A 25007-nucleotide genomic window follows, 5' to 3' on the forward strand; every position below is an offset into this window, starting at 1 on the left:
CTGCCCCGTCCAAGGCCCTCCCAAGACTGCCTGGCCTCCAGCACCACCACTGCCACCCCCAGTGCGGGAGCCTCCCCTGCCCTGACTGTCAGCATGAGCCCTCCCACGCTCCATCTCCAGAGGAAAGGAGAGCAGCCGAACCTGCCTATTAAGCAGCTGCCAGCCGGGCTCAGGACGCCGAGTGCCACCACCCCCGGCGCCCAACTGACCGGCCAGTGCACCACCCCGCCCCCGGCGCTGGTCACAGAGCCTCCCCTCTGCTCAGTCCCACGGCCGGGGGCAATCCCAGAGGGCCTCAAGCCTGTCTGGCACCACTGGCCCCAGGGAGAGCCCTGCTCCTCCAGCACGTCCCTGGGAACGACGTCCAGGAGCGACTATGCCAACACCAATGTTTTGAGGCAATCTCTGTCCTTTGGGTGTCCCAGCATTAGTTGGGAAGAGCCTTGGACTGTTGCTGGTGGCAAGCCAGCAGTCTGGCTGGATCCTCTCAAGCTCCCTTCCCATCCGCCTGTCTCCAGTTCAAATCAAGGACTTTGAACATTTGAGATCTATCATAAATTTGGTGTTTTACCTAATGCTTGCACTGCACTCCATCACCTTGGTCTCACGAGGTTCCTCCCCGTTGCGGGGGGGTGTAGGAGCACCTACGTGAGCCACTTGCCCCTCCACTTTTTGACACCCTCCTCCACTGCTCTGGTGTTCTCCCATCATTGGCAGCGAGTGCAGCGGTGTACCCCATCGGTGAGTCCCTCGGCGGTGCGTGATCAAGGCTGTCCTTCCAGACACCACATCAGGGCATTCCTGCTGCCTTTGGTCTCTTCTCTTACAGCCATCTCAATGACCTGCCAGAAGCAATCGCGTGCCTTGTGCCTCTCATTCTGAAGATATGGCCGGGCAAGGCTTTCATTGCAGAGATTAAAACAGGTTTTATATCCCTGGACCAGCAGCTGTTTTCCATCAGACTGAGTACGTTCAGGTACCAGCCCAGCAGTGTCCTGTGGGGCTCTTGGAAAGCTTGCTGGCTCTGTGGGGGGGCTCTGGGCCAGTCCCTCATCCTCCTTGCCTTTGCCATGCTCCAGCACCACCTTCCCTCCAGTATTGGCAGAGGCTGAGCTGGCATCCTCCACACCACTACGGTCACGGCAGGGGCAGGTAATGACCAAGTTGCTCAGCCATGGTCTTTGTCCTTGCTGAATGTCTGCTGCTGACTTGGATATCTAGTCTTCGTTTTTCAGGCTTTCTGCTCTTGCCAGCCAACACCTTGGGCCATTTTCTACTCTGTTTTGCCACTGTCTTTTCTCCTCCTTTAGCCTTCTGTTGCAGTCTTTGGACTTCCAGTTTTCTGAAGTGGCTCTGATTGGTGCCAATACCCTCGTGGACCTTGTTGTAAACCCCTGGCTTGTTTCTTGCCCTCCAGCTTCCCTTCCCATTCTCTGCTCCCTTCTCCTTAAAGCCTCTCTGCATCATTTCTAAGGACCTGAACTTCTGGGTCTCACTGGCTTTCTGCAGTGACTCACTTCTTTTCAGATCAAATCTTTCCTTCCTAAAATTCAGCACCCCTGCAGTAACCCTGATGCCCCTGCGCCCATGTTTGCTGCGATCTCCATGCCGGAGAAGCTAGCTAGCAGTTGGCGGAGATGAGGGTGCAGCCAGCCGTTGCGCCCCTGCTCTTGGGCTGTGGGACAGGCTGGGAGTCGCCATGGAAAAGTGTCTCTGGTTTAACCTTGGCTCTCCTTAAGCCACCTGGTTGTGCAGACGGGCGTGCTCTCCTGCAGACACGTAGGAACAGCTTGCGTCCTGGGGGCAGCCCTGCCCTACGGTGACCTCTCCAGATACTGCTGCCCTCGCTGCACCAGCTCACACCGCAAGCCGGCAGTTCCTGGATGTTGCAGGCTCCTCTGCACGCCACCCCGGCTACATCCCCCTCGTTGTCCCTGTGAAGCCTCTGACGCTCCCTTCTTCACCACTCCTGTTGGCGGTTGCTTCTGCCTTTGATCTTGGCTCTGAAATGTTTGATGGCCATTTGCCTCAAGGTGGCTTTTTGAACCTGCGTGGAAATTTAATTGTGCTGTTAAAATGCAATGCTTACAGATAAAAGGGCTGGATGAGGAACTGCTACTTACCCGCTGGTAGCTACTGCCACAAACAGCAAGCGCTCCTTTCCACTTTACCTCCTGGGTCTGGCACGCAAATCCTCTGGTCTTTCACTGGCACTTGTAGGAAAATCCCCTTTACCCAAACCAGTGCAAATTCTGCCACAGACCGAGCTTGTTTTCCGTGCATGCACAGACCCCGCCTTACAGCAAGTCTGGCTTCTGCAAGGCTCCCACAGCAGGGCCAGCCCATGCACCACCAGCATCACCTGGGAGCTGCACCCAGGAGATGGAGCTCTGCTCCAGGAGAAGCGGAGGAGCAGGGCAGGGCTTGGCCATGGCAGCTGGCCAGGGTATGCCATCTCCCACCAGTATTTTCTGCAGGCGGGTGCACAGGCACGAGCGCTGAGCCAGGCGCAGCCGTGGTGGGGCCTCGGGGAGGGGATCGGTGCCCGCTCCAGCAGGAGAGCTGCAGCCCAGGAGAGCCCAAGGATGAGTGGCAGCACGTACCCGTGGTGCCTTCTTTCGGGTCAGCTGGTCCAAAAGCAGAGCCAGCAGCGCTGCAGTGCCCCGGGCTGGGCTGGTTCACAGAATAGATTTGCTTCTCCCTGGGGTGGTTGGTTTGGCACAGAGAGGTGTGGTGAGAAAACACAGCTGGCAAGCAAAGCTGTCCAGACGCTGTCCTGGGGGGGCCCTGACCTGCACCAGGGCTTGCAGCTGCGTCTCCCTCCTGCCCCCAGCAAGCCCTGGGAAGGCGGATGGAGCCGCTCTGGCACAGCAGTGCCAACCCCAGCATGGGTGCTCCAAGGGGGGGATGCAAGTGGGGCTCCTGTGGTAGCCGGGGGCCTGGCACTGTGGGGACCCCACCAAAGGGCTGGGGTGAACCTGGGCTGCAGAGCCTGGGGACATGCAGACACGCACTCACACACATGTTGCTGCAGTGGCTGGCTGTGCACACACCAGTGCGTGTGCACATGCGTGCAGGTGCACACAGACTCCCACTGCTGCAGGGGCCAGCTGTGCATGTGCACATCCCCCACACCAGTCACTGCCAGAGCCAGCTGTGCTCGTGCACCCCCCCATCACTGCTACCACTGCCTGTGTGCACAGACACCCACCCCACCCCACTGCCACAGCCCCCCCGTACGCTCACCACCCCCCCACACCTGCCCGTGGGCACAGCTACCCACGGCCCAGCCCCAGCCAGCTGAGTGCAGGGGTTGGGGAAATCTCGTTCCCTCACTCTTGTACCAATTAGTCTTTAATCGTACGAAATCGTATGAACTTTCTGAAGCTATAGATAGTGTACATTGTAGTCTGCGTAGTCGTGAGTCTGTGTTTGTGTGCGCGTGTGTGGCCGGCCGTGCGGCCACGGCCCTCGCTCCCCTCTGCTGCCTCCTGCTCACAGGCTGACACTGTGGGAGCTCCAGGTACCTCCTGGGCATGTACAGAGGCGGAAACATCCCTGTGTCCTCGGAGGGCACCTGGGCTGGGGGAAACAGGTTTAAAATGGATCTTTCCAAGGCATGTTTCAAAGAAAAAAAATAACAAAATCCCAGCAGTGCCCCACGAGCCTCCTCTGCTCCCACGGGGCTGAAGCCAGACAGGGAACAGTTGCCCCACGGCCAGCTGCCGGGCACTGCAGCTGGATACGGCTCACCTGGCGATCAGCGGTGGCGTTTGGGCTTGGCCGCAGAGCTTCCATTACCAGCATTAGTCCAGGAGCGGGTGTCCGTGCGCTGGGAGGAGCAGCAGAGTCTCCCCAACTGCTTTTCTGGCTCAGCGATGTCCCCCTGCTCCACAGCTGCACAACGCAAAAAGACATCACTCGGCGCCTGCACCGGTGCCCAGCCCCGGCGCTGCTGTGGGCAGCTCGGGGCAGGCAGCCTCGTCGTCTCCCCTTGCTGGCCCACCGGCTCGGGCCATCACGCAAGGAACCCTGCCCGCAGCCAGCATCAGACACGGGACAAAGAAGAAGAGGCAGGAGACAGGGGGCCTGATGCAGGTTTTTTCTGTACATCAGTGTTTTTGACACCACAGCCTGTTGCTGCTTATAATAAAACAGAAATCAGAAAGAGCAACCAGAATACACACCCAAAGGCAAAAAACCCTCGGCTTAAACAAGGTGCTGCCTGGCCCCCAGGAGGGGAGGCTGGCGGCTGGGGGTCCAAGGGGAAGGGGTAACACCTGCCCTGGCTGGGAAGAAACACAACACAAAGAAAAAACGAACAAACCAAAAAAACCCACCCAACGCTCCCGCTGCGGAGCAGGGGAGAGCCAGAAAAACCAAGATTGTCCCGTCCTCAGTCCTGTTAGCACCTGTACAATAAAACTGTACCATCTCCCAGGAGCGGAGCAGCCCTGCCCCGCACCGGGGCGCCGTGCCCGCTCTCTCCCAGAGAACTGCTCCTGGTGACACAGGAGGGGTGCGGGGAGCGGGGCGAGGCCGAGCGGACACGGCGCAGGGCAAGGAGGGGGCTTCTGCAGTGGCGAGAGACCCCGGGGCGGGGGGACAAGCTGCCGGGAAGCGTGGGGTGCGCGTGGGGGCCGCAGGCTGCGCCTGCCCGTGTGGCAGCCGCCGGGGAGTGGGAGCAGCAGCACGAATGAGATGCAGGAAGGAGCCCGGTGAGAGGATGGAGCAGCGGGGCCGGCTCTCGGCTGGCGGGTGAGCACCTGCAGCAGAAGCCAGCTCCAAAGCTAAGGGAAGTGACTGTCCCCAGGCGCTCAGCCGAGGTGCGAGAGCCCGGCCCTCGAGGGCCGTGATCCCCCGGGTCTGTGGCTCAGGGGCTGGCTGTTCCCGGGGAGCGCCGGCCTCGGGGAGCATTGGAGAGGGGCCGGAGGAAGCCCTCATCCCCTAGCCCGGAGCTCACCATCACAGTGATACAGACTCAGCAAAAACAAAGGAAACGTTACAAATTAAATACTAATTAAATAAATACTATGGAAGACGTTGGGAGGGGGAGGGCAAACAGAGAGGCGCAGTTCCATGGGGTCAGGTGGGGAGGGGCAGCGGCACCCACCACCCCTTGCTTCGGCGGAGCCGAAGCCGCCGCTGCCCCACGAGCTCCGGCTCACGCAGCCCCGCGGGAGAGGGCTTCATCGCCCGCCATAGCTGGATGGGGCTGACGGCTGCCACCGCCACTGCTCGTCATGAAGGGACCCTGGGAAGTCCTTGGAGGCAAGGGTCCTCTCTCCCCATCTGGAGGAGACCTTGAGGAGAGGAGGACTGGCTGGCCAAAGACTCGGGTCCCTGCTGCTGGCGCTGAGAGGGCTGCTTCCCGTTGGTCCTTATTATTGCCTCGTGATGCCGGGAGTGATCTGTCCCCGTCAGCTGCTCCAGGCCTGGTACTCCACTGCCGAACCCAGCAGCTGCAGCAGCTCAGGCTCGTAGTGCACCAGCTCCACTGTCTCTGCAGTGCCCTGCGCCGGCTCAGGACCCTCCTGCACCTCCTCCTGCGCCAGCACCTGGCTGAGAGAGACCTGGCGCTGGAACTCCGCCTTGGGCAGCGTGGCGATCTCCAAGTGCGGGAAGCGCGCCTGGAATATGCGGGAGGACAGCTTCAGCCGCTTGAGCACGTCGGAGAAGAGGAACCAGTTGCAGGGCCTGCGAGGACGGCAAGAGCATGGCGGGTTAGGGGCGGGGGGTCCGCAGGCACGCTGCCCACCTCACCGCCTCCCAGCTGCCGGCACGCCGGCCCTCCCCTCGACGCAGCGCTGCCGGTGAGCTCCAGGCACTGTTCTCCACGTGGTCCTCCTCCGCAGGCTCCGGACAGACCACACGTACAGGACCTAGGCTCAGAGACGCGCCCGGGTTTGCTGGGATTGCTGCTTTGCAGGTCACATCTTTTAAAGCGCTCAGAGCAAGACAGGGACAGCGGTGGGAAAGTTACGCCTTAAAAGGTGTCCCGGCAGCATCCCCACCCAGCAATAAGCCACACCAGAGGCTCCATTTCCCGCCCGGCCATTTCTCCTGGGCGCTGTACGTGCCCCTCTGGATGGGCAGGAATTGGCAGGCACGGAAATTCCCTAAACGGAAAAGTAGCACTTTTGTTGCTGCCGCTTCCAAGTCGCCTCTCTCCCCCCTGCAGTCCAAGCAAGCGCAATAGCCATGGGGTCACAGGAGGTGCAAAAGGGAGGACTGCTCCAGGGCTGTGGCCTGATTTAGCCTTCCCCATGACGGAGGGGAAACCATCTACTCAGGCCCATCGATGCAAGCTGCTGCTGACCACCGCTGGAGAAAAATGGGGCGAGGAGCAACAGGAGAGGGAGAAGAGAGGGAGGCCCCCTGACAGGCACGGCACAGGGACACCACACGGCAGCAGAACGCGTCTGGCCACGCAGCAGCATTGCACGGGGAGACCCCCGATCACCCCCTCCTGCTCACTGAGGACGGACGGGTCTGTCCCACGCGACGCCGCGGTGCTTCCCCAGCCGTCACACGGCCAGAGCTCTGCAGGAGCACGAGGAGCGGGACCCTGAGAGCTGCACGCCTCCAGACACTGACGGTGTTCCTGCAAGGCCCTGCCTTCAACCCAGTATCTCTAATCCTAACTTGAGGGAAAATAGCCACCTAAGATACACAAGCTGCTCTTAACCTCAAGGAGCTGAAATGACTGACGTGCTGCTGTCTGTGAACGGGATGCCGGGGCTGTGACCACCCATGGTACGGAACAGCAGGCACCAGACAGCCGACAAAAACAACTATCTTTTTGGCTTTATCTATGCTGCTTCTCGGTTTTGTTTTAAAACAGTGTCTTTCCTTGCTTGGTTCCCCCATATATAGGTCTCCCTCACCTATAGTCCCTCAGGCTTTCTCCTCTTTTCATTAACTCCGGGGGACAAGACCAAGGAAACAAGGACTGAAGGACTTCACGGCTTTGTGCTCAGCCAACAAATCCCAGGCTGGGACTTCTCTAAGCATGTCTACACCGCAGGAGTGCCCATCTAAGTGAGTGTCCCCCCCAGGTTCCTCCACACTCGCTGGAGGGCTGATCAGTTGCACCCAGCGGTTCATCTCAGCCTGACGTTCACTCCTGCCCTCGTTTGGATAAATCCTGCTGTCAAGTCTTTGCTGACTGCAACAAGAGACCAAGGTGACCACCTCAGACATGGACCTCTGAGAATCAGACAAATTCCACCTTACCCTACATCTTCCACTTGCTTCTCTGACTTGGGCCTACAAAGTGTGGTTTCTAACCTCACATTTTTTAAAAAAGAGTCTATGCAATGCTTCATTATGAGATAGCGTATGATGGGGAGTGTGCCACAAGAGGCACGTTACTGCCTCAGCAGCAGCAATTTGCTCCTCCTGAGAAAGCTGCAATAGCTCCATTCCTCTGTGTCTCTACCTGCAGAACAGGGATAAAGGTACCTCCTCCTTTGGAGGAGTGCTTTGAGATCTACAGGTCACAAGTGCAACTCTATACGGCCTTTCTCCTTAGCACGCAGTCAGCTTGGGCTCTCAAAATTTCTCAGGCAGGCATGAATTTTCCATATATGAACATCTCATGTTATCCCTCACCTGGAGGACAGCCTAAGGCTTTCTCGTACCGCTGCTATCCTCACAAGCTCAGGGGCTCTGTGAGCTCCCTCTCCACCCCAGCATTAATGTCACCCAAATGCTCTCTGCTCCAGAAAAAGATACTCACCCCCGAGAGACTGACACTTGGAGGTTATAGCTGGGAAGCAGTGGCTTGTCTGAGAACTCAAACATGAAGTTGTCTGCTTCTTGCTCCTCTTCCTCCTGGTCTGAACTTCCCGGAGGGTTGAGCAGAAGATCGCATCCAATGCTATCTTTCCCCTCTGCAACAAGCAAAGCAGACGTTGGCATTTCTCACAGTTTCACACCAGCCAGTGCTCATCACTCCCTGGGGAACAGCTCTGCCCAGCTGGACCAGCTACCACTGCAGTCTCGCGTGCACCCTCCCACAACGTCACAGCAACTGTAAGAGCCAAGTCCCAGGGGCTCCTCCGGCTCTCCTTCCAGCCCCTCGTCTCAGAGAAACTCTGAGTGAGTGCTGGCTGCTCCGCACAGCAAGACTCCACTCGGTGACCGAGTTAGGTAGAAAGAACATCTTATATCATAGCAGCAACCTTCACATTTGCACTGATTCTGCACATGAGATGAGGCACTGCCTGCTTGCAAAATGAGTCACTTCAACTGGCAGTCTTGGGTCAACCACACGCTGACCCCCAGACTCTCCCTGAAATGGCCTCAACCCCCTCTCCTTTGCCAGCACAGCTGTCCTCAGCCTGGAAGAACCTGCGCCAGAGAGGAAGGAGGTGGATGCACAAGATGCTCTGTCTGCACAGGTCCTATGAAGGAAGGCACTGCGCTCTGCTCGTTGAGTACTTCTCCACCCAGATCCCCCTCTCAACAACTGTCAGCAGGTTATCTAGAGGTGCGTGCCAGCAACTGTCTCTAAATAAGGACTGCAAGGCCGTGTCACCAAACTGTGCAGTAGATCTAGAGACTAATACAACCAAACAACAATAAGCGTGACTTCAGAGAATCAGCCTCACAGATTTCTGGCTTAAAGCTGGCTGTTCCAGGAGGTATCTGAGCTCCAGCAGGATTTGCTTCCATAGAAGATGGAGAATAGCACATTTGATCAATAAACCATTTAAAGACAGTTAAATTTACTATTCACCAATCTGAAAAGCATCTGTAGAAAAATAGCTTGCTGCCTGGGGTTTATTATTAAGAGGTACGAATAGTCTTAGGTTCGCAGTGTGTTTTTGTCCTGCTGAGATAATATAGGATAACTCCAAAAAACTTCCAGAAAATAGAGTTTAGATTCTACAGAGCGAAGTCAGACCAAATGTGCTGGTGAGCAAATAAACCAATCACGCAAAAGTTCAACACCACGCATGAGAGAAAAGGCTGCAAAAAAAATCTTACGGTGTGCTGCATGAGAAAGCTCCACGCACCATACTGCTCTACGAATAAATGCAGCACCCAGCAAGAATGTTATTTTAATAGAGAAACAACAGCAGATGACAGGAGACATGGGCTCAAACAGGGTCTCAGGAAAAAAAGGAAATCATTTCTTAGTCCTGCCAAGGGAGAAGAAAAAAATCCCTAAGAAACAGAAAAACAGGGTGCTTAAATTTTCCAAACTTATTGTAGAATAGGACAAAAATAAGCGACATGAATATTGGTCTGATATCACTGCGAGGAAAAGCTCAGATGCCATCACTGAATACCCTCAAATTTCTTGAGCAACTGAGGAAAAAAGAATTAAATGCATTTAATGTGGCAACAATATGCTCCAATGTCTATCGTGAAAACTCTTCTCACTAAGTCCTGCCTGTTAGCCCGAGTGAAGGCTGCGACAAGAACAGGAACATCCTGTACCACCGCAGAGTAACAGGGAGACAATCAGGCGCAACAATGCTAGTCCCAGGTGTAGAACAAAACCCTGGAGTGGGACTTTGTATCTGGAACTAGTAGCTTGAAGTGCAAGACGCTGATGACTTTACCATACTCAGACCTCAGAGATCCCACACCCTGGTTTCTCTCATTATCTTTTGGCCCCCAGAGATTTGCAGAGCTAAAGGAAAATGTGGACAACATTCCTGCCTCAAAGAATAGAAACAGATCAAGCAGGGGCCTGGGATTCCTCCTCCACTCCAAGGGACATGCGATATTTTGTGCTTCAGCTGGTGGATCTGATGGAAAGGGAAACTTTGCAGGTCTGAACCACTGAAGGAGGAGAACTGTTTTCTGCTGAGCTGGTTTGCTGCCTGTGACAGCTGGGAGCAGCTCAGTTACTCCAGCGCAGAACCAGGTACTTCTGTGCCCTGGGGAGTATCTGCTCTTGGTGACCCAAGGCGACTGCTGAAGGTAACTGAGCCAAAAGGGCCCATTTCAAAACACTCAGTAAACACCACTGCAAGGAAACCAGCCCCTTGTCTCAGGTTTGGGCATCTTTCTCTTCCTTGCCAACTCACGCAGTGTCCTGCAGTAGTGCCTGGCAAAGCACATGTGACAATGGTCTAACACTGCCATTTCACTCCTGCTGTAAGCTGATCTAGGTGTGGATGAAAAGGAAGGTCCCTTTCTGTGCCCCCTGAGAACAGACCTGGCAGAATAAAGGATTACTTCCAAGCTGGGTCAGTTCCTTGCTGCAAGTTGCCACGCAGCCTCCCAAAGGCAGCGTCAAGGGCAGCACAGGGAATGCTCCCTGCAGAGTGGTGAAAGAAGGGGCAGTGTGACTGACCCTCTGACAGCAGCGTGATGGTGCTTCAGCTTGGGATCTCTGCTGTCCTCCCTCCGAGCCAGAGACAGAAATATCCCACAGGCAACACCAAAGCCACGGGGTTTCAGAACATTTTGTGTAGCTGACATTTCTCCAGGGATCATCACTCTCATGGCTGGGAGGAACCTATGTTCTCCCAAGTGCTGTGCAGAGATACTTGTTAAAGTCTGAAGCACCTGAGATGCAAGCATCAGCCCAACCAGTGCTGGAAGGATCTTTCCACTGCAGCAAGGATGAAATGACGTTTCTAGGGAAGGGTACAGGCAGATCAGTGTGGGATTTGTCTGGCTTATTAACCAACTTCAGGTAGCACAGGAGAGAAGGAAGACAAAACCTGACAGATGGCACCATGTGAATGACAGAGACCCATTCACAGTGGCCAGGATTTAGTGTGAAGTTCCCACTGGAAGAAGTAGGACATATTTAACAGAGGAGGTAGTCTTTTTCCACCCTCAAATGAAGAAATACTCTGAAAAGCTTGACTAAGATCCAGGGGAAGGGGAAGAAGCACAGTCCCCAGCACTCCGTGTGGAGATTTTCCATGTATTAGCTAAGTGTCTAAGCAAGACCCTTGTGAGCAGTGAACTGCCATCACTGATGGCATCCCAATACGCCTCCATCCCTCCAAGAAACACCAAAAGAGTCAGAGATGGTTTGCTTACTGAAAAAAATAATCCCCTTCTTTTTGCCTAGAGGGGTGGAGGACAGAAATGTGGGAAGACATGATGCAAGACAAGATTTTTCAAGACAAGCCAAAGGATATGGAAATGAAAGAACTGACACAAGCAGCTAATTTGAACGAAACACAATCAGCTCGCTTTTCCAAGATCCACCTGTTTCATTTCAGGCATTAGCGTGTATGAAAAACAAGATGGCACATTTCTAAATTACTTGCACGTAGCAGTGGATCTCCCAGAGAGTATGAGAATTGGCAGTCTACAAGCCCATGCCAGGATCTTCAAGAGGAAAGGACACTGATGAACAGGACATAAGCAGATACCAGAACTCAAGCACATAAGCTCTCTAGGTAACCAAGAACTCAGCATGCTGTAATAACCAAAGAGAGCCAAACTCTCCTACCCACAAAACCATACACAATTTTCCTTCCTTGTTTATCAGAGAAATCCAAGTGAGAATCAGTGATAAATCAAAAGGGGTAATATCTTTACTTTAAAAATATTACAGCCAAAAAATAGCTATTTTTCTTGTGATAGAGAGGCTTCTTCTTAAAGGACTGTGATAGCTTCAAGAATAAGAAATTCAGAGGAAGGAGGCTGTGGTTCGAACGGTTTCCTTGGCATGCCTGAGGTGCAAAAGCCTACGAACAAAGCGTTCTTAGGAGTACAGAATTTCTCCTGTTCTGAAATGAAGAGACATCAGGGTCCTCCAAGGATAAGTCCTCTACCAAGAGCATCCTTCCATATGTATCTGATTTTTTTCATTTCTAGAAGGATGTCGGAAATGACAGAGGGGAGCAAGTAAAATCAACAGCCTTTTAGCTTGCCAGCGTAAATAACCCAAGTCTTTATGGCGGGCTTGAGAGTGATGATCTACTGTCTCAGAAGTGGTTGGGAGCGACTCTGCAGTCTGCCACAGGCCCACAGCTAGGTCCAGAACATCTTCATTCATGGACCCTGGGGGAACTGGAGCAACACAGTGAACAATTTGTGGACCTCGTGCCTGTATCATTTCAAGAAAACTAAGCTGGTAACCACAATTTTCGGGAAGTGACAGTAAAAGGTACAAGTCATGCCTTGACTGGGAAATGCCTGGCATCGTAAGAAGAGGGCCTCCCCTGGACGAATGCCTCCCCTCCAAAGCAGAGGAGAGGGATCGGCAGCTCTGGGAACCTGGAAGTTCAAGACTTCAACACCTTGAAGGAATAAGTATGTCCTCTGCCTTCCTTGGTTTTATCTTGATGAGTGGTTAGCAGGGGAGTAACAAGAACTGCTACCAGAATAACACGCTTCGGGATCGATACCCAAAGACCCTCAGGAATCACAGCAGCACCTGGAGTCTAGTCTTGCACCTGGGATTCAGCCTACTTGGAGGGATCCACATGAGCAGCTTCTCAAAGAAAAAGTCCCTTTCAGGAGCAACTCCCAGCATGTAACGCTACGGCAAGATCTTTACCTAAGACGTGAGTTGGGAGGGACGCGGACAGACCTGAGTGAATGATGTGTCGTTACCTAGCACTACCTCTCTCTGCTGTGCTGCTGTAAATGAAATGGCATAGACTGAACTCACCCAGTACAGAGCTGCTGTAGAAGTCCCATGCTGTTCGAGGATCTCCATCAGTGCGCCCCTGGAGATCCGAAAGGTAATCTAAAGAGAAAACATTGAGAGGGTTAATGCTTACCTGCTGGTCAAAGCATGATCCTGGCATGCATATCCCTTGATCCTTAGTGAGCCACTTCACCTTCGCTGCTTTTCCCCACTTTGCAGTTAGGCATTATGGCAAAAGCTGCAAGAAGGTACCCTCACTCAGGAAAGGACTTGACCCTGGGCCTGAGAACATGAAGTAGAAGCTGAAAAGGGAAAACAACTGACAACACTAAGTGGGTTGGAAAGAAAGGTTCTTAGGGTTGTCTTAAGTTCAAAATTACATCTCCAACACCTGCATGTACAGTTAAGCCTGGAGGAGCACAGACAGACAGCTGGCAAACAAGATTTTTTCAACACTGGAGATTTTCTGCCTTGTATCTATCTAGGAACCACCGCTACTCTCGCTGTCTCTTCCTTGCTGTTGTGTAGAAGCCACAACACTCATCTTGCTTCTACACAAACAGCGCAGAAAGTGGGCTTCACTCTTGGCCATAGGGATCCAAAATGGTCCTTTCTAAGAACAGCAGGTAGGCAGCGTTTCGGCAGAGCTGTTTTCGAGTAGAAGGCATCATTATTTGGCAGCAAAAATACGTTCACTTAGGTTATGCAGTAGAACCAGGAACTGTGGAACAGTGTCTCCAAGCCTCATGCACAGCACTGTCTTTAGTTGCGTGACCACAGCATCGCCATCTCCTTGCACATTGAAGACTGAAAAGTGACATGTATCTTATTTGGAAAACAGTATACAATTCTATAATTAAAGATTGGGTGATAAAAACACACACGCATGACAGGACAGAGCTAAAATTATTCAGTCACCTGCTGCTCAAGCACTTCTAAACCCTCTGACACCCAGATTTGGTGCCATATGCTGCCAGACAGGAAGGATGGAAGCACTGCCACTCCCAGGCGTGGCACCTACCACAGAGGAAGCGCTTCATGACTTCACTGGTGGCAAGCTTCACAGCTGTCTGCCCAGAGTAAGTGGCCAGAGTGGGATCAGCACCATAGGAGAGTAGAAGCCACATGGTTTCCAGGTTGTCATTTGCTACTGCATCGTGGACAGGCCTGCAAGGACAGAAGCATTGGCAGAAAAAGACGAGACTGGAAGAGTTTGCAAAGCAAATGCTCTGTTTTGGGTTAAGACAAATCTAGTGATGACCGACAGCTCATTCTGAAAAACGCCCTGCTCCCTGCCCCCCCATTTCTCAGTGCTTCCCCAGACGTTCCCCTATCACTGGCTTGCCTTGTGCCATCCTGCGCGCTGCAGTTCACGTTGGCGCCGTGCTCCAGCAGAATGTGGAGGATGTCGATCCAGCCTCGTGCACAGGCTTCGTGTAGAGCTGTGTAGCCAGCGTTGTCACGATGGTTCACATCGCTGCTCTTTTTCTGCAGGCAATAGAGCACTACGTCCTACAGGAAAGATCATTGCAGGCCTGGTTACACACAAACCCAGAGGCAGCACAGGGGACAAAGCAGCAAAAGGCACCAAAACTCACTTTGTAGCCCAGGCGAGCTGCTCGCTGCAGAAGGGTCTCCCCTGCATTTTTGTTCACAATCAGCCGCCGAGCTCCAGGAGGAATGTTCTGGGCCATAGGCAGTTCAGGGGAACTCCCTGGACTGACCCGACGGGACTTACAAAGTGTCCACAAGTCCTGGGGCTTCTTCAGAGGGCGCATTTTGGGCTGGTTGCAACAGCCTTTCCCCTGGAAAAGAAAGGAATACAACTCCTTGGCACATGTGGCCATGGCTTACTGACAGGAGTCCCCTTCTCCCTCTTCTCCCCACGCGTGTTCCCCTCATCAGCCCAAGCCATACCTTTCCCTCATCACAGATCCCTGCCAGGTGTTTGGTTTTACATTTGCGTTTTCCCGACGGTTTCTCTAGCTCTTCTTGGACAGGAGAGCTGTCGGAGTGCTCCAGGAAGAAGCCATTCCGAAAGTCTGGGCGTCCTTGAGATTTTCGGGGGGATGGGGAAAGCCTGCTCCTCAGTCGTAGCTCTGTCCCTTTACCCTGCACAGATTCCTTCGGCTTCCGGTACCTAAAATCTAAAGGAGAAACAGGAATGAGGAGCTTCTGTAGGTACAGCAACAAAGGCCAGCAACCCATATCTCTGCCACCAGGCAAAACAAACTGCCTGTCTTTGATGGCTGCTCATCCAGAAATCCAGACCCAAGGCGGAGGCACTGCAGTAAGTGGAAGCAGAGTGAATCTGCAGATTCTCCCCATCAGGGATGGACTCAGCAAGGACAAAGGGCAAAGGAGTCCAGGAAGGCTGGACATTCTTCAAGGCGCAGGAGCAGGCCGTCCCCATATGCTGAAAAACATATGGGGCTAAACAGAGAGCTTGGCTGGAACTCAGGAAAAAAAAGGAGAGTTGGAAGAAGGGGCAGGCAACTCAGGAGGACTACAAAGATGTTGTGAGGTTATGCAGGCAGAAAATTAGAAGGGCCAAAGCCCAACTAGAACTTAATCTGGCTACTGCCATAAAAGACAATAAAAAATGTTTCTATAAATACATTAGCAACAAAAGGGGGGCTAAGGAGAATCTCCATCCTTTACTGGATGTGGGGGGAAACACAGTGACAAAGGCCAAGGAAAAGGCTGAGGTACTTAATATCTTCTTTGCCTCAGTCTTTAATAGTAAGACCAGTTGTTCTCGGGGTACCCAGCCTACTGAGCTGGAAGACAGGGATGGGGAGCAGAATGAAGCCCCCATAACCCAAGGGGAAATGGTTAGTGACCTGCTACACCACTTAGACACACACAAGTCTATGGGGCTGGATGGGATTCACCCAAGGGTACTGAGGGAGCTGGCGGGAGTGCTCACCAAGCCACTTTCAATCCTTTACCAGCAGTCCTGGCTAACCGGGGAGGTCCCAGTTGACTGGAGGTTAGCAAATGTGAGGCCCATCTACAAGAAGGGCCAGAAGGAGGATCTGGGGAACCACAGGCCTGTCAGCCTGACCTCACTGCCGGGGAAGGTTATGGAGCAGATCGTCCTGAGTGCCATCATGCAGCACGTGCAGGACAACCAGGTGATCAGGCCCAGTCAGCATGGGTTTATGAAAGACAGGTCCTGCTTGACTAACCTGATCTCCTTCCATGGCAAGGTGACCCACTTAGTGGATGAGGGAAAGGCTATGGATGTTGTCTACCTAGACTGTAGTAAAGCCTTTGACACCGTTTCCCGCAGCATTTTCCTGGAGAAACTGGCTGCTCATGGCTTGGACGGGCATATTCTTTGCTGGGTAAAAAACTGGCTGGATGGCCGGGCCCAAAGAGTTGTGGTGAATGGAGTTAAATCCAGCTGGCAGCCGGTCACGAGCGGTGTTCCCCAGGGCCAGTTAATATCTTTATCAACGATCTGGGCGAGGGGATCGAGTGCTCCCTCAGTAAGTTTGCAGACAAAACCAAGCTGGGCGGGAGTGTTGATCTGCTGGAGGGTAGGAAGGCTCGGCAGAGGGACCTGGACAGGCTGGATCGATGGGCTGAGGCCACTGTATGAGGTTCAACAAGGCCAAGTGCCGGGTCCTGCACTTCGGCCACAACAACCCCAGGCAACGCTACAGGCTTGGGGAAGAGTGGCTGGAAAGCTGCCCGGAGGAAAAGGACCTGGGGGTGCTGGTCAACAGCGGCTGAACATGAGCCGGCAGTGTGCCCAGGTGGCCAAGAAGGCCAACGGCATCCTGGCCTGTATCAGAAATAGTGTGGCCAGCAGGAGCAGGGAGGTGATCGTGCCCCTGTACTCAGCACTGGTGAGTATACACACTCGAACACTGTGTTCAGTTTTGGGTCCCTCAGTACAAGAAAGACATTGAGGTGCTGGAATATGTCCAAAGAAGGGCAACGAAGCTGGTGAAGGGTCTAGAGAACAAGTCTGATGAGGAGCGGCTGAGGGAACTGGGGTTGTTTAGTCTGCAGAAAAGGAGGCTGAGGGGAGACCTTATCGCGCTCTACAACTACCTGGAAGGAGGTTGTAGCAAGGTGGGTGTTGGTCTCTTCTCCCATGTAACAAGCGATAGGACAAGAGGAAACAGCCTCAAGTTGCGCCAGGGGAGGTTTAGATTGGATATTAGGAAAAATTTCTTCACCAAAAGGGTTGTCACGCACTGGGACAGGCTGCCCAGGGAAGTGGTTGGGTCACCATCCCTGGAGGTATTTAAAAGATGTGTAGATGTGGTGCTTAGGGACATGGTTTAGTGGTGGACTTGGCAGTGCTAGGTTAACGGTTGGACTTGATGATCTTAAAGGTCTTTTCCAATCAAAACGATTCTATGATTCTATGACACAAGACACCCAACGACAGACAGCCATCCTGGTCTGAAAAGGCCAAGCCTACTGAGAGCTGGGGCTTGCACACAACTGACTAAGGCTTTTCCTTAGGCCTGACAGGGAACCCAGTATGAAACAGTCCAGCTTGTCAGCACGCTTCCCAGTAGTTTGGTAACTCCATGCTGCCATATGGTGCGCTCCCCTACCTGTAAGACTGAGCAGGACTCACGTGGGATGCCCCTTAGAGAGACAGAAAATGCAGGAGGTATCCCCTTTAAGCTGTCATTGTTTTGCTGCCTAAAAAACACGACCCTGCCTTGCCCTCTCACATCTTCCCCTTAAGTTAAGTAGCACATTAAAGTTTCAATTAATATGCATGCAGGTAGGAAGTACCAGGATGCTTCAAGGGAAAGCCAGTCTTTTCTTCCTTGCATTATACAGAGCTGCAGGGTTGCTCATTACGGAGCCCTGCACATCACACGAGGACAGGCACGCTGCTTCCCTGCAACAGCAACATCCCGTAGCAAGGGCATGACAGCAACAGGAAAAAAAGAGTATGGAATGAGAAAGTAAAGCCCTGTGAACGAATAACCGCCTGGACTTGTATCATGCCGTACACCTCCCTCTGCACAGATGATCAGTGCTGGAATAAAATAGGTTACAAAGGAAGAGCCCTGTGCAGACCAAAGGACAGAGGAGGCATCTCTCCACATCTCTGCAGATTCTGAGTCTCTCAAGCCTGGCTCTCTCCACAGCTTTGGGCACTTTGTTTGGGAACAAAGACTTTGCTTCATTTCTAGGTAAAGACCTAGGAGATGCCCCAGTGGGTTAGTTCAAGGGATCAAAACTTCATCTCTGTTACAGACACTGCTGCTTCCAGTACCAAGGCAGGTTTTTTAGATCTCCAGAAGCAGCATCTTCAGCTTCCGCGTTACGCTGAGATTCTAGATTCTCCACGTCAAGCACCACACATAACTTCCACTTATGTCTTGCTATTGCTAGGAACATGGGCCACAGATCTTGCACAGAAAGATGGATTTGGCCAAGATACCAAGGTAGAACCACAAATAAAATCTCGAAGCAAGCATGCCTCAAGAACCGTTGTGCTGTTCTGGTCTCCACGTCTCAGGAAGAATGGAGTGGAAGTGGAGAAAGGCAACCAAAACAACTGAGGGGTGGAGAAGCTGCCCTGTAAGAGAGGCTGGGACTGCTCAGTCTGGAGAGGAGAAAGCGGAGAAGGATGTGACCAAAATTTGCAAAAATCATAAAAGGGTGGATCAGCTGAGTGGAGGAATCTTGTTCAGCCGATGCTGCAGCACAAGACTTATGGGCACTCGATGAAAGGAGTAAGAGATCAGTTAAAAAACAGACAGAAGAAAGGACTTTTCACAGCACGGAGGGAACTTCAGGGCTTCGCTGCCACCGGAGGTGGTGGAGGCAGACGTTATCAGCAGGACCAGAAAAGATTTAGGCAAATTCGTGGACAACAGACCCATAAACAAGCTGTAGAAGACCTGGGTACAGACAGCCCTAGTTCAGCTGTTCTGGATGCTGTGGAAGCCCAGGCGGCTGGCCCTGCATAGCCTCTGCGCTTGCCACAGTCAGGAGAAAACTGCGGGCTAGGCAGACCCTGGTACAATGCAGCATGCTGGATGTACTTAGGCAAGGAACAGGAGACATCTCCTTGCTCTGAACAAAGTGGAACGCACCCATGAGACATGGTCTGGGGCAGCAGCTCTGACTACCCACCACACAGAACATAGTATTTGTTTTTAAGCTCACGCACAACTCTCAGGCTGTAAGCAAGCAAAGTTTTAGCGATGATACTTATCAAGAAGGCAGCACACAGCTACCACTAGCCTGCTTGCTGTTTTGGAAGCAACCACTGGATGGAGATTTCTGCTGGGCTGTCTGTAACACAGTTCGTGTCTTTTTTTACAGCATTGTGATACTTTCACAACTAACACAGGGCAGTATGCAAGGACTTGAGATGCTCCTTCCCTGATATCCCATTCCTTCTGGCAATGTGCAGGGGCTCTGTGTTTTAGAGCAAAGCTTTTAAAGCAGCCCATCACTGTAGTGCTAAATACACCTCACTTGGCAGGACGCATGTCCGTGTGAGGGAACACCTTCCCTGCAATGAACAGCACCGTGGGCTGTGGAGGAGACAGGCAACGGCTCTAGGCAGCAAATTCTGAATCCAAAATACAGAAGCTCACATATCTGAGGGCCGAGCAAGCAGTCCCTGAGGGAAACTGCCTTCTGGACAGAAGACAGACACCCTTAAGATGTGTAGTAAAGCTCCTGGAGAAAACCCTCCCGAACGCTGCTGCAGCCAAACCTCCTTCTCAGGCTCTGTTTGGAACAGGTGTCAGCGGGAGACAGTCTGAGCGCGCCCTTGAACTGCGCAGATGCCAGGAAGCCCATCAGAAACTTTACTCCTGGTCTGACAGAGGCACCCAGACACTGCAGCAATAGCGTAAAACTGTGCCAGAGCAGAAGCGTAGCTTGGGAGATCAGCTGGTGGGAGGATAGCAGCCATCCCTACTACTTCTCACAGGGCCTCAGCAGCACCTCATCCTCTCCTGAGGACTGTCGATCTGAGCACCAATGTGGCAGAAGGCAACAGGTCCGTACCCACTACATCACCTCCAAGAGAAAGGCCCGAGCTTATAGAGGGCTGGCAGAAGTGCTTCCGCCAACACTGTGGCTCAGACGTGCTCTTCTGCAACCCTGACCGAAGTTACCTGCGGGACACTCGGACAAAGCTACGCGCTACCAGCCAGCTGCCAGCACACACACTGAGACATCGGTGCGCTGCTGGATGAATCCCAGCCTTACTTCCAACAGCCTCAAACTGCCCCTGCACGGGCAGAGGGAAGGGACCGCAGAGACTGCTAAACCTCAGGAAAACGTCGATCACAGATTTAGTTTTGACCACGTGGTCTGGGCAGTTATGGGAGAAAATGCAAGAGCAGAGGTAGAGCAGTGAGCAGGACACAGGCAGGTGGCACAGCGTTCTCCTCCTAGCAAAGCTGCAAATACGAACCACAGAGGGGGATTTCTCTGTCGCTTGCAGACACTCTAGCTTTGTTAATCCTCTCGCCCTTGTGCTCCCTGGTGCAAGCTTGCAAGTTGCCTTAATAAAGCAAAATAAAGCATAAAGAATTCACAAAGTTGAATTGTGATGGCTCCATGTCCCCCTACTTTAGCCAGGAATGCCGAACACTACTCCCAGGGGCCCATGCTTGTCCAGAAATATTTCACTGTGCTATCTCGTCCGATTCTCGTTTTCCCACGCCCTCTGTCTTAATCTGAGGGTAAAATCAGTATCTAATTAGCTACATAAGCTGCTGTTTCCTACTCTGAAATTTACTGTAAATATTTTTGAAAGAAGAGCTGATCAACTGAAGCGGCCCATGCTGTGGACATCAAGCCATTAATAATGACGGAGTTTCATCATTACAAAAAAAAACAAAAAAGAAAAACTCTCCAAAAATTTCACACACAACAAAAGAATCAACAAAACAAAAAAACCCCATGTTGATCCCCAGCCTGGTACCAGAAACCCCTTCCCAGATTGTACCTGCTTTGGATTTTCGCCTCCGGTGGGGGTAGCCCCCTCGCTCCTCCTCTCGCTCAGTCAAATATTCCCCTGTCTGGTATTTCCGACTTTTCTGTCGTCTCCTTTTCTTCCTTTTGATGTGGCTGTCATCTTCCTCCTCCTCATTGGGCTCCCACAGCTGCCTGGGTGATTCCGCTCTCCAGGACAGCTCCCGGGTCCTCCTCGTGTAACAGCTGCTCCTCTCGGACAGAGACCTGTCCCTGGCCCTGCGACTGTGATAGCGTGATGTCCTGTGGGATTTTCGCAGCTTGCGACGTTTCAAGGATGTCTCCTCCTCCTCTTCCTCCTCCTCTTCTTCCTGATCCTCCTCCAGCAATGGTACAATCTCCTGACCAGTCACATCACAATCTCCCGTCACACCAGCAGAAGAGCCAGCGATGCTTCCTGCAAGAAAGCAGGATTTCTAGCTGCCAAAAAAGCCAAGAGTATCTACAAGAAAAACCCTGCAAGGCAGGACAGAAGACAGGCACAAGGCCAGCTAAACAGGGAAACGCTCATAGTCCACCCAGGAGTCCCTCCTGGGTCCCTTGGCACCAACTCACCCGACTGACTGCGCGTCCGGCTGCTCAGCACCACCGGAATGAAATCCCGAAAGTTGTTCTTGGGCTTCTTCTCAAGGTAACCTGTGGGGAAAACTGAGCCTTGAGAAAACATGCCACAGATCTGTGCACGCACATCTGCTGGCCTGGGAAGGGCAGTCCAGCATCATGCTGCAGTCCTGTTTCAGATCCCAACCCGCTACGGGAAGCCACTAGCTCCAGAGGCCATTCAGCTTCGGGGGGGGGGGCGGTTTGGCCCCACAGGCATCAGGGTGACAGGAACCGCTGCAGCCTGACCCCGCAAGAACACATTGCCATTCACAAGAGTACCTTCCTCGTGGCTGTCGCCGCGGTGCGCCGGAGATGGGAACTCCGTCTTCGCTGGCCTCCTGCGCTTACGCTTTACCCTGAGGCTGTTGTGATCCTTCACTGGTCCCAGGCCGGTTCGGCCTTCTCGCTTGCTGAGTTCATGCGGATTGTCATGGTGTTTTCGCCACTGTGAATGGAGAACACAGACTGAAATTTCAGCTGCCAACTGACTGAGCTGGAGAAGCAAAGGACAAGGGACAAAACGCTGTCCCCCACTCATCATGTTGGTGCCCTCCAGCGTTTTTGACACCCCAGATCCATTTTTGCTCTAGATAACCTGCAGACGTGGGTACATTAATCCACTGCCAGGTAATGCAGAAGAGCACGGGCGGAAAGCCCTGTGCACTCAGCTGCCCCCTCCTGTGACAGCTCCCTCCTCACCCCCAACCTCACTCCGTTGCCATAACCCAATAGTCCCAGCCCGTCCCACCCACCTTCCGGCCATGCACACTCCGGCTCCCCGATTTGCTTGGGGACTCCTCTCCATCCTGGGCTTGGCACTTCAGTCTCTTGTGGGCCTGCCTGGCGTCCCCGTCATGCTGCCGTTTGGACTTGCAGCGCACACTGCCCTCTTGCTTGATTTGGCCTGCTCCTTTGAGCTTGACGTCGGCAAAGGCCTGGGGAGCAGTCCCAGCTCGCAGGCAAGTCACAGAAGTAAATGACATGTCACACTCCACTCGCTCCTTCTTGACCCTGCACAGATCCACCTGACGCACGCACTGGAGGGGCTCTGCAGCTGGAGGCTCCTGGGAGCCTTCGCAGCCCAGCTCCTTGTGTTGACTCTCCGTGGGCACACTGGGCACATCTGAAATCATTCGCAGGCTCTGCTGCCCAGCTGCGGGCACATCATGCGACAAATATGCCGCTAACACTTGGTTTTTAGGCTTTGCATCCAACTGTTTGAGGCCACAGCTCCCCTGGGGAGCCTCAGTCTGTACATTGCCCTCCTTACTGGAGTCAGCCTCTGGTTGATCACACTCTTGACTCTTCTGAGGGTTGTCCAGCTTCCCCTTCCCCCCTTTCACGTCCAAAGCACTGGTCTGAAGAGATGGACCTGCATCCAGCGGGACTGGATTGGCCGGCTCTTCGTAGAGCTTGGGCAAGGCCCGGCAGCTCTTGCTCTTGGCTGCAGCTTCCCGTTCCTGAGGCGGGAGCCTGGGCAGCCCCTCCGGCAGGCTCTGGGCAGCTGTGCTGGACTCTGTGGGCTGCACGCTCGGGAATGCCGGGAGCTCACCTGCACCAGCTGGCTTGCAGGAGCTATTCTGGTTTGGGGGCAGCTGCCCTGCTGTGGAGATGCCAATTGAAAGCAGGGGGGTTTGATGATAAGGAGACCAGCCAAGAGGCAGAAGCTGAGGATTGGAAGGTTTTCCATTCATAGGGCATCGCGGGTACACACTTCCCTGGCCGGGATTCCAGGTGGAGATGTCCTTGGACTGACACAAAGGAGCTCCTGGAGCAACTCTACCATGAAGAAGTCTCCTGGCAGGGTCCTGCTGTCCTTCTGTGCTGACCTGATTGGCTTTCTTCCCACAGGGAACCCCAGCACTGCGAGGCTCCCCCTGATCGATGATAGAAATAGGCTCCTGCTTGGGAAGGTGGCGCGGGTCCCTGCTGAAGCTCACACCGGGGTCCTTGCTGAGCAGCAGTGAGGCAGGCACCGGGTTGGCGACGCCGACGTAGGTGCCTGGAATGGTGCTGATGAGCGTGGTGTTCTTCACCCAGGAGCCCTGCTCGCCATTGCGCAGGAACTCGGGGAAGATGACTAAGGGAGGGGTGGTGCCGAGACATGAGGTGACGCTGCTGCCCGTAGTCTGAGCCGCGCGCTGGGACTTGGACAGGACCGTGGTGAGAAGTGCTTTGCCGCTGGTGTGCACGGGTGTGAGGATGGGCATAGGAGGTGTTTTGCGTTGACTGGGTGGAGGCAGTTTCTGACGATTGGACTTGGAGGAGAGATCGAGAGGCATCTCGCTGCACTCTGGAGAGGAGACCATCTCACGCTCTAGCTGTGGAGGGGACTTCAGAGGAGAGAGTGAGGTGGCCGCCCCCGGTGCGTGCGGCTCGGGAGCTGCCGGGGCTCTGGCGTGCGCACCGGTGCCGGAAGAGGGAGCAGCGCTCCCACACGATGCTGCCAGCGGAGGCTGGCTGGATGAGAGGGAAGGGCCAGCAGTGGACGGGGGAGCACCCTCGGCAGCAGCCTGGGCACCATTGCCGCCCGAGGGCGAAGGGCAGCTAAGCTGATTCACCTCCACAGACACCACTTTGGCGTCTGAAGCCAAGGGTCTGGTGACGGAGAAGGTGTAGGGGTAGGAGCGCAACTCTGGGGAAGCGATAATGCCCGGCAGGCAACGCTCGTGTAGGTAGGAAGGCAGGACGGGGAGGGTGAGCGTGGAGGAGACCCCCAAGGTGGCTGGAAGTGTAGCCACGCTGAGCGGCTGCCCGCAGCTGGGTGGTGGGATGTACACCAGCGACTGGTTCGGGCTCAGAACTGCCCCAGCCTGAAAGGACAGGGGCATTTTTTGCATAGCAGGGGCCTGAGATGCGGGAAAGCACACTCTGTTCAAAGTAAAAGTAGCGGGAGTGGAGGCGGAGGTGTTGCAGCTGGAGACAACCACAGACAATGTCCCTTCTGCCAGCACGCCTGGCCCTTGTGCTCCAGTGCTTGGGGTGGTTTGCTCCTTCCCAACAGGCTCACTCTCTGGAGCCACGGAGCAGGCTGGAGAAGCATCAGCCTGCTTGTCGCTGTGAGGATCTGCAGGTGTCCCGGCAGCATCAGCACCACTGCTCTCCTGCTCGACAGCTCTGGGGATTGTGGACTCCTGCCCTCTGCCATCCCCCTGGCTTGCCAGAGGGCCCAGGGCATCATCTTTCACAGTCTTTCCCGCACACTCCGGGTTTGGGTTGGGATCAGGTGGCTGCTCCTCCAGTTTGGGCCCAAGCTTTTCCTCCACCTTGCCATCAGCATCCAGCCCCTGGGCACTGCTGCCACCACCGCTGACTGCTGTGAGCTCCACCTGCAACAAGAAGGGAGAAGGTGTTCCTGAGAGCTGTGCAAGTGGCTCCTAGCAAAGCAGGCAGGACCTTCTCTCTACCCCCCCCCAGGACACTGAGGCAGAACTGGGAAACAGCTCTTGCCGAACTAGAGCGTTACTTTGCCCTTACTGCACCTCGATGTACCCCTCTCGAGAAAGAGCCCGCGGGACCCATTAGGGTAGATGCTTTTGCTTGGCCTGTTCTGTCAAGGAAAGGCCTTCTTGGACCCAGACACGCACGCAAGGAGCTCACCTTGGAAAGGCTGCTGCTGACGCAAAACTCTTGAGACCCCAAGTGCTGGGAGCTGCTGGTTTTAGACTCCTCATCAGAAAGGGGGGCTCTCCTAGCCGAGGAACAAGACACAGCATTACAAAACCCCAGGATACCCTCCCAGCATCCTACCCCTCCCTATCCCCACGTGGGACAGCAGCGCAGCCTGAAGAAGCGTGCCTGCTCCAGGTAGCCAGCTCCTCATTATCACATGTTAGAC

General features: G+C 54.0%; 1 protein-coding gene across 6 annotated transcripts in view; it reads right to left on the bottom strand.

The window, feature by feature from the left end:
- Window positions 1-549: 549 nt before the first annotated feature.
- Window positions 550-25007, bottom strand: part of BCORL1 (BCL6 corepressor like 1) — a 35235-nt gene continuing 10777 nt past the window's right edge. The window contains exons 3-16 of one of the 6 annotated variants that reach the window (XR_012675656.1): window positions 24770-24860; window positions 21922-24498; window positions 21449-21614; window positions 21122-21202; window positions 20541-20963; window positions 14498-14727; window positions 14179-14385; window positions 13926-14092; window positions 13602-13747; window positions 12602-12679; window positions 7742-7895; window positions 3754-5697; window positions 3500-3577; window positions 550-2701 (exon numbers count right to left, since the gene is read on the bottom strand). Coding sequence is in view for 1 of the 6 variants with exons in the window: in XM_075162626.1 (XP_075018727.1) it covers window positions 5421-5697; window positions 7742-7895; window positions 12602-12679; window positions 13602-13747; window positions 13926-14092; window positions 14179-14385; window positions 14498-14727; window positions 20541-20963; window positions 21122-21202; window positions 21449-21614; window positions 21922-24498; window positions 24770-24860 (4597 nt within the window). In the remaining 5 variants the exon portion in view is untranslated. Of the gene's footprint in view, window positions 5698-7741; window positions 7896-12601; window positions 12680-13601; window positions 13748-13925; window positions 14093-14178; window positions 14386-14497; window positions 14728-20540; window positions 20964-21121; window positions 21203-21448; window positions 21615-21921; window positions 24499-24769; window positions 24861-25007 lie in introns of all 6 variants that reach the window. The other 5 variants (XR_012675655.1, XR_012675654.1, XR_012675653.1 and 2 more) reach the window with 5 other exon arrangements.

The sequence above is a fragment of the Calonectris borealis genome, chromosome 13, assembly GCF_964195595.1.
Source record: "Calonectris borealis chromosome 13, bCalBor7.hap1.2, whole genome shotgun sequence".
NCBI classification, from domain to species: Eukaryota; Metazoa; Chordata; class Aves; order Procellariiformes; family Procellariidae; genus Calonectris; species Calonectris borealis.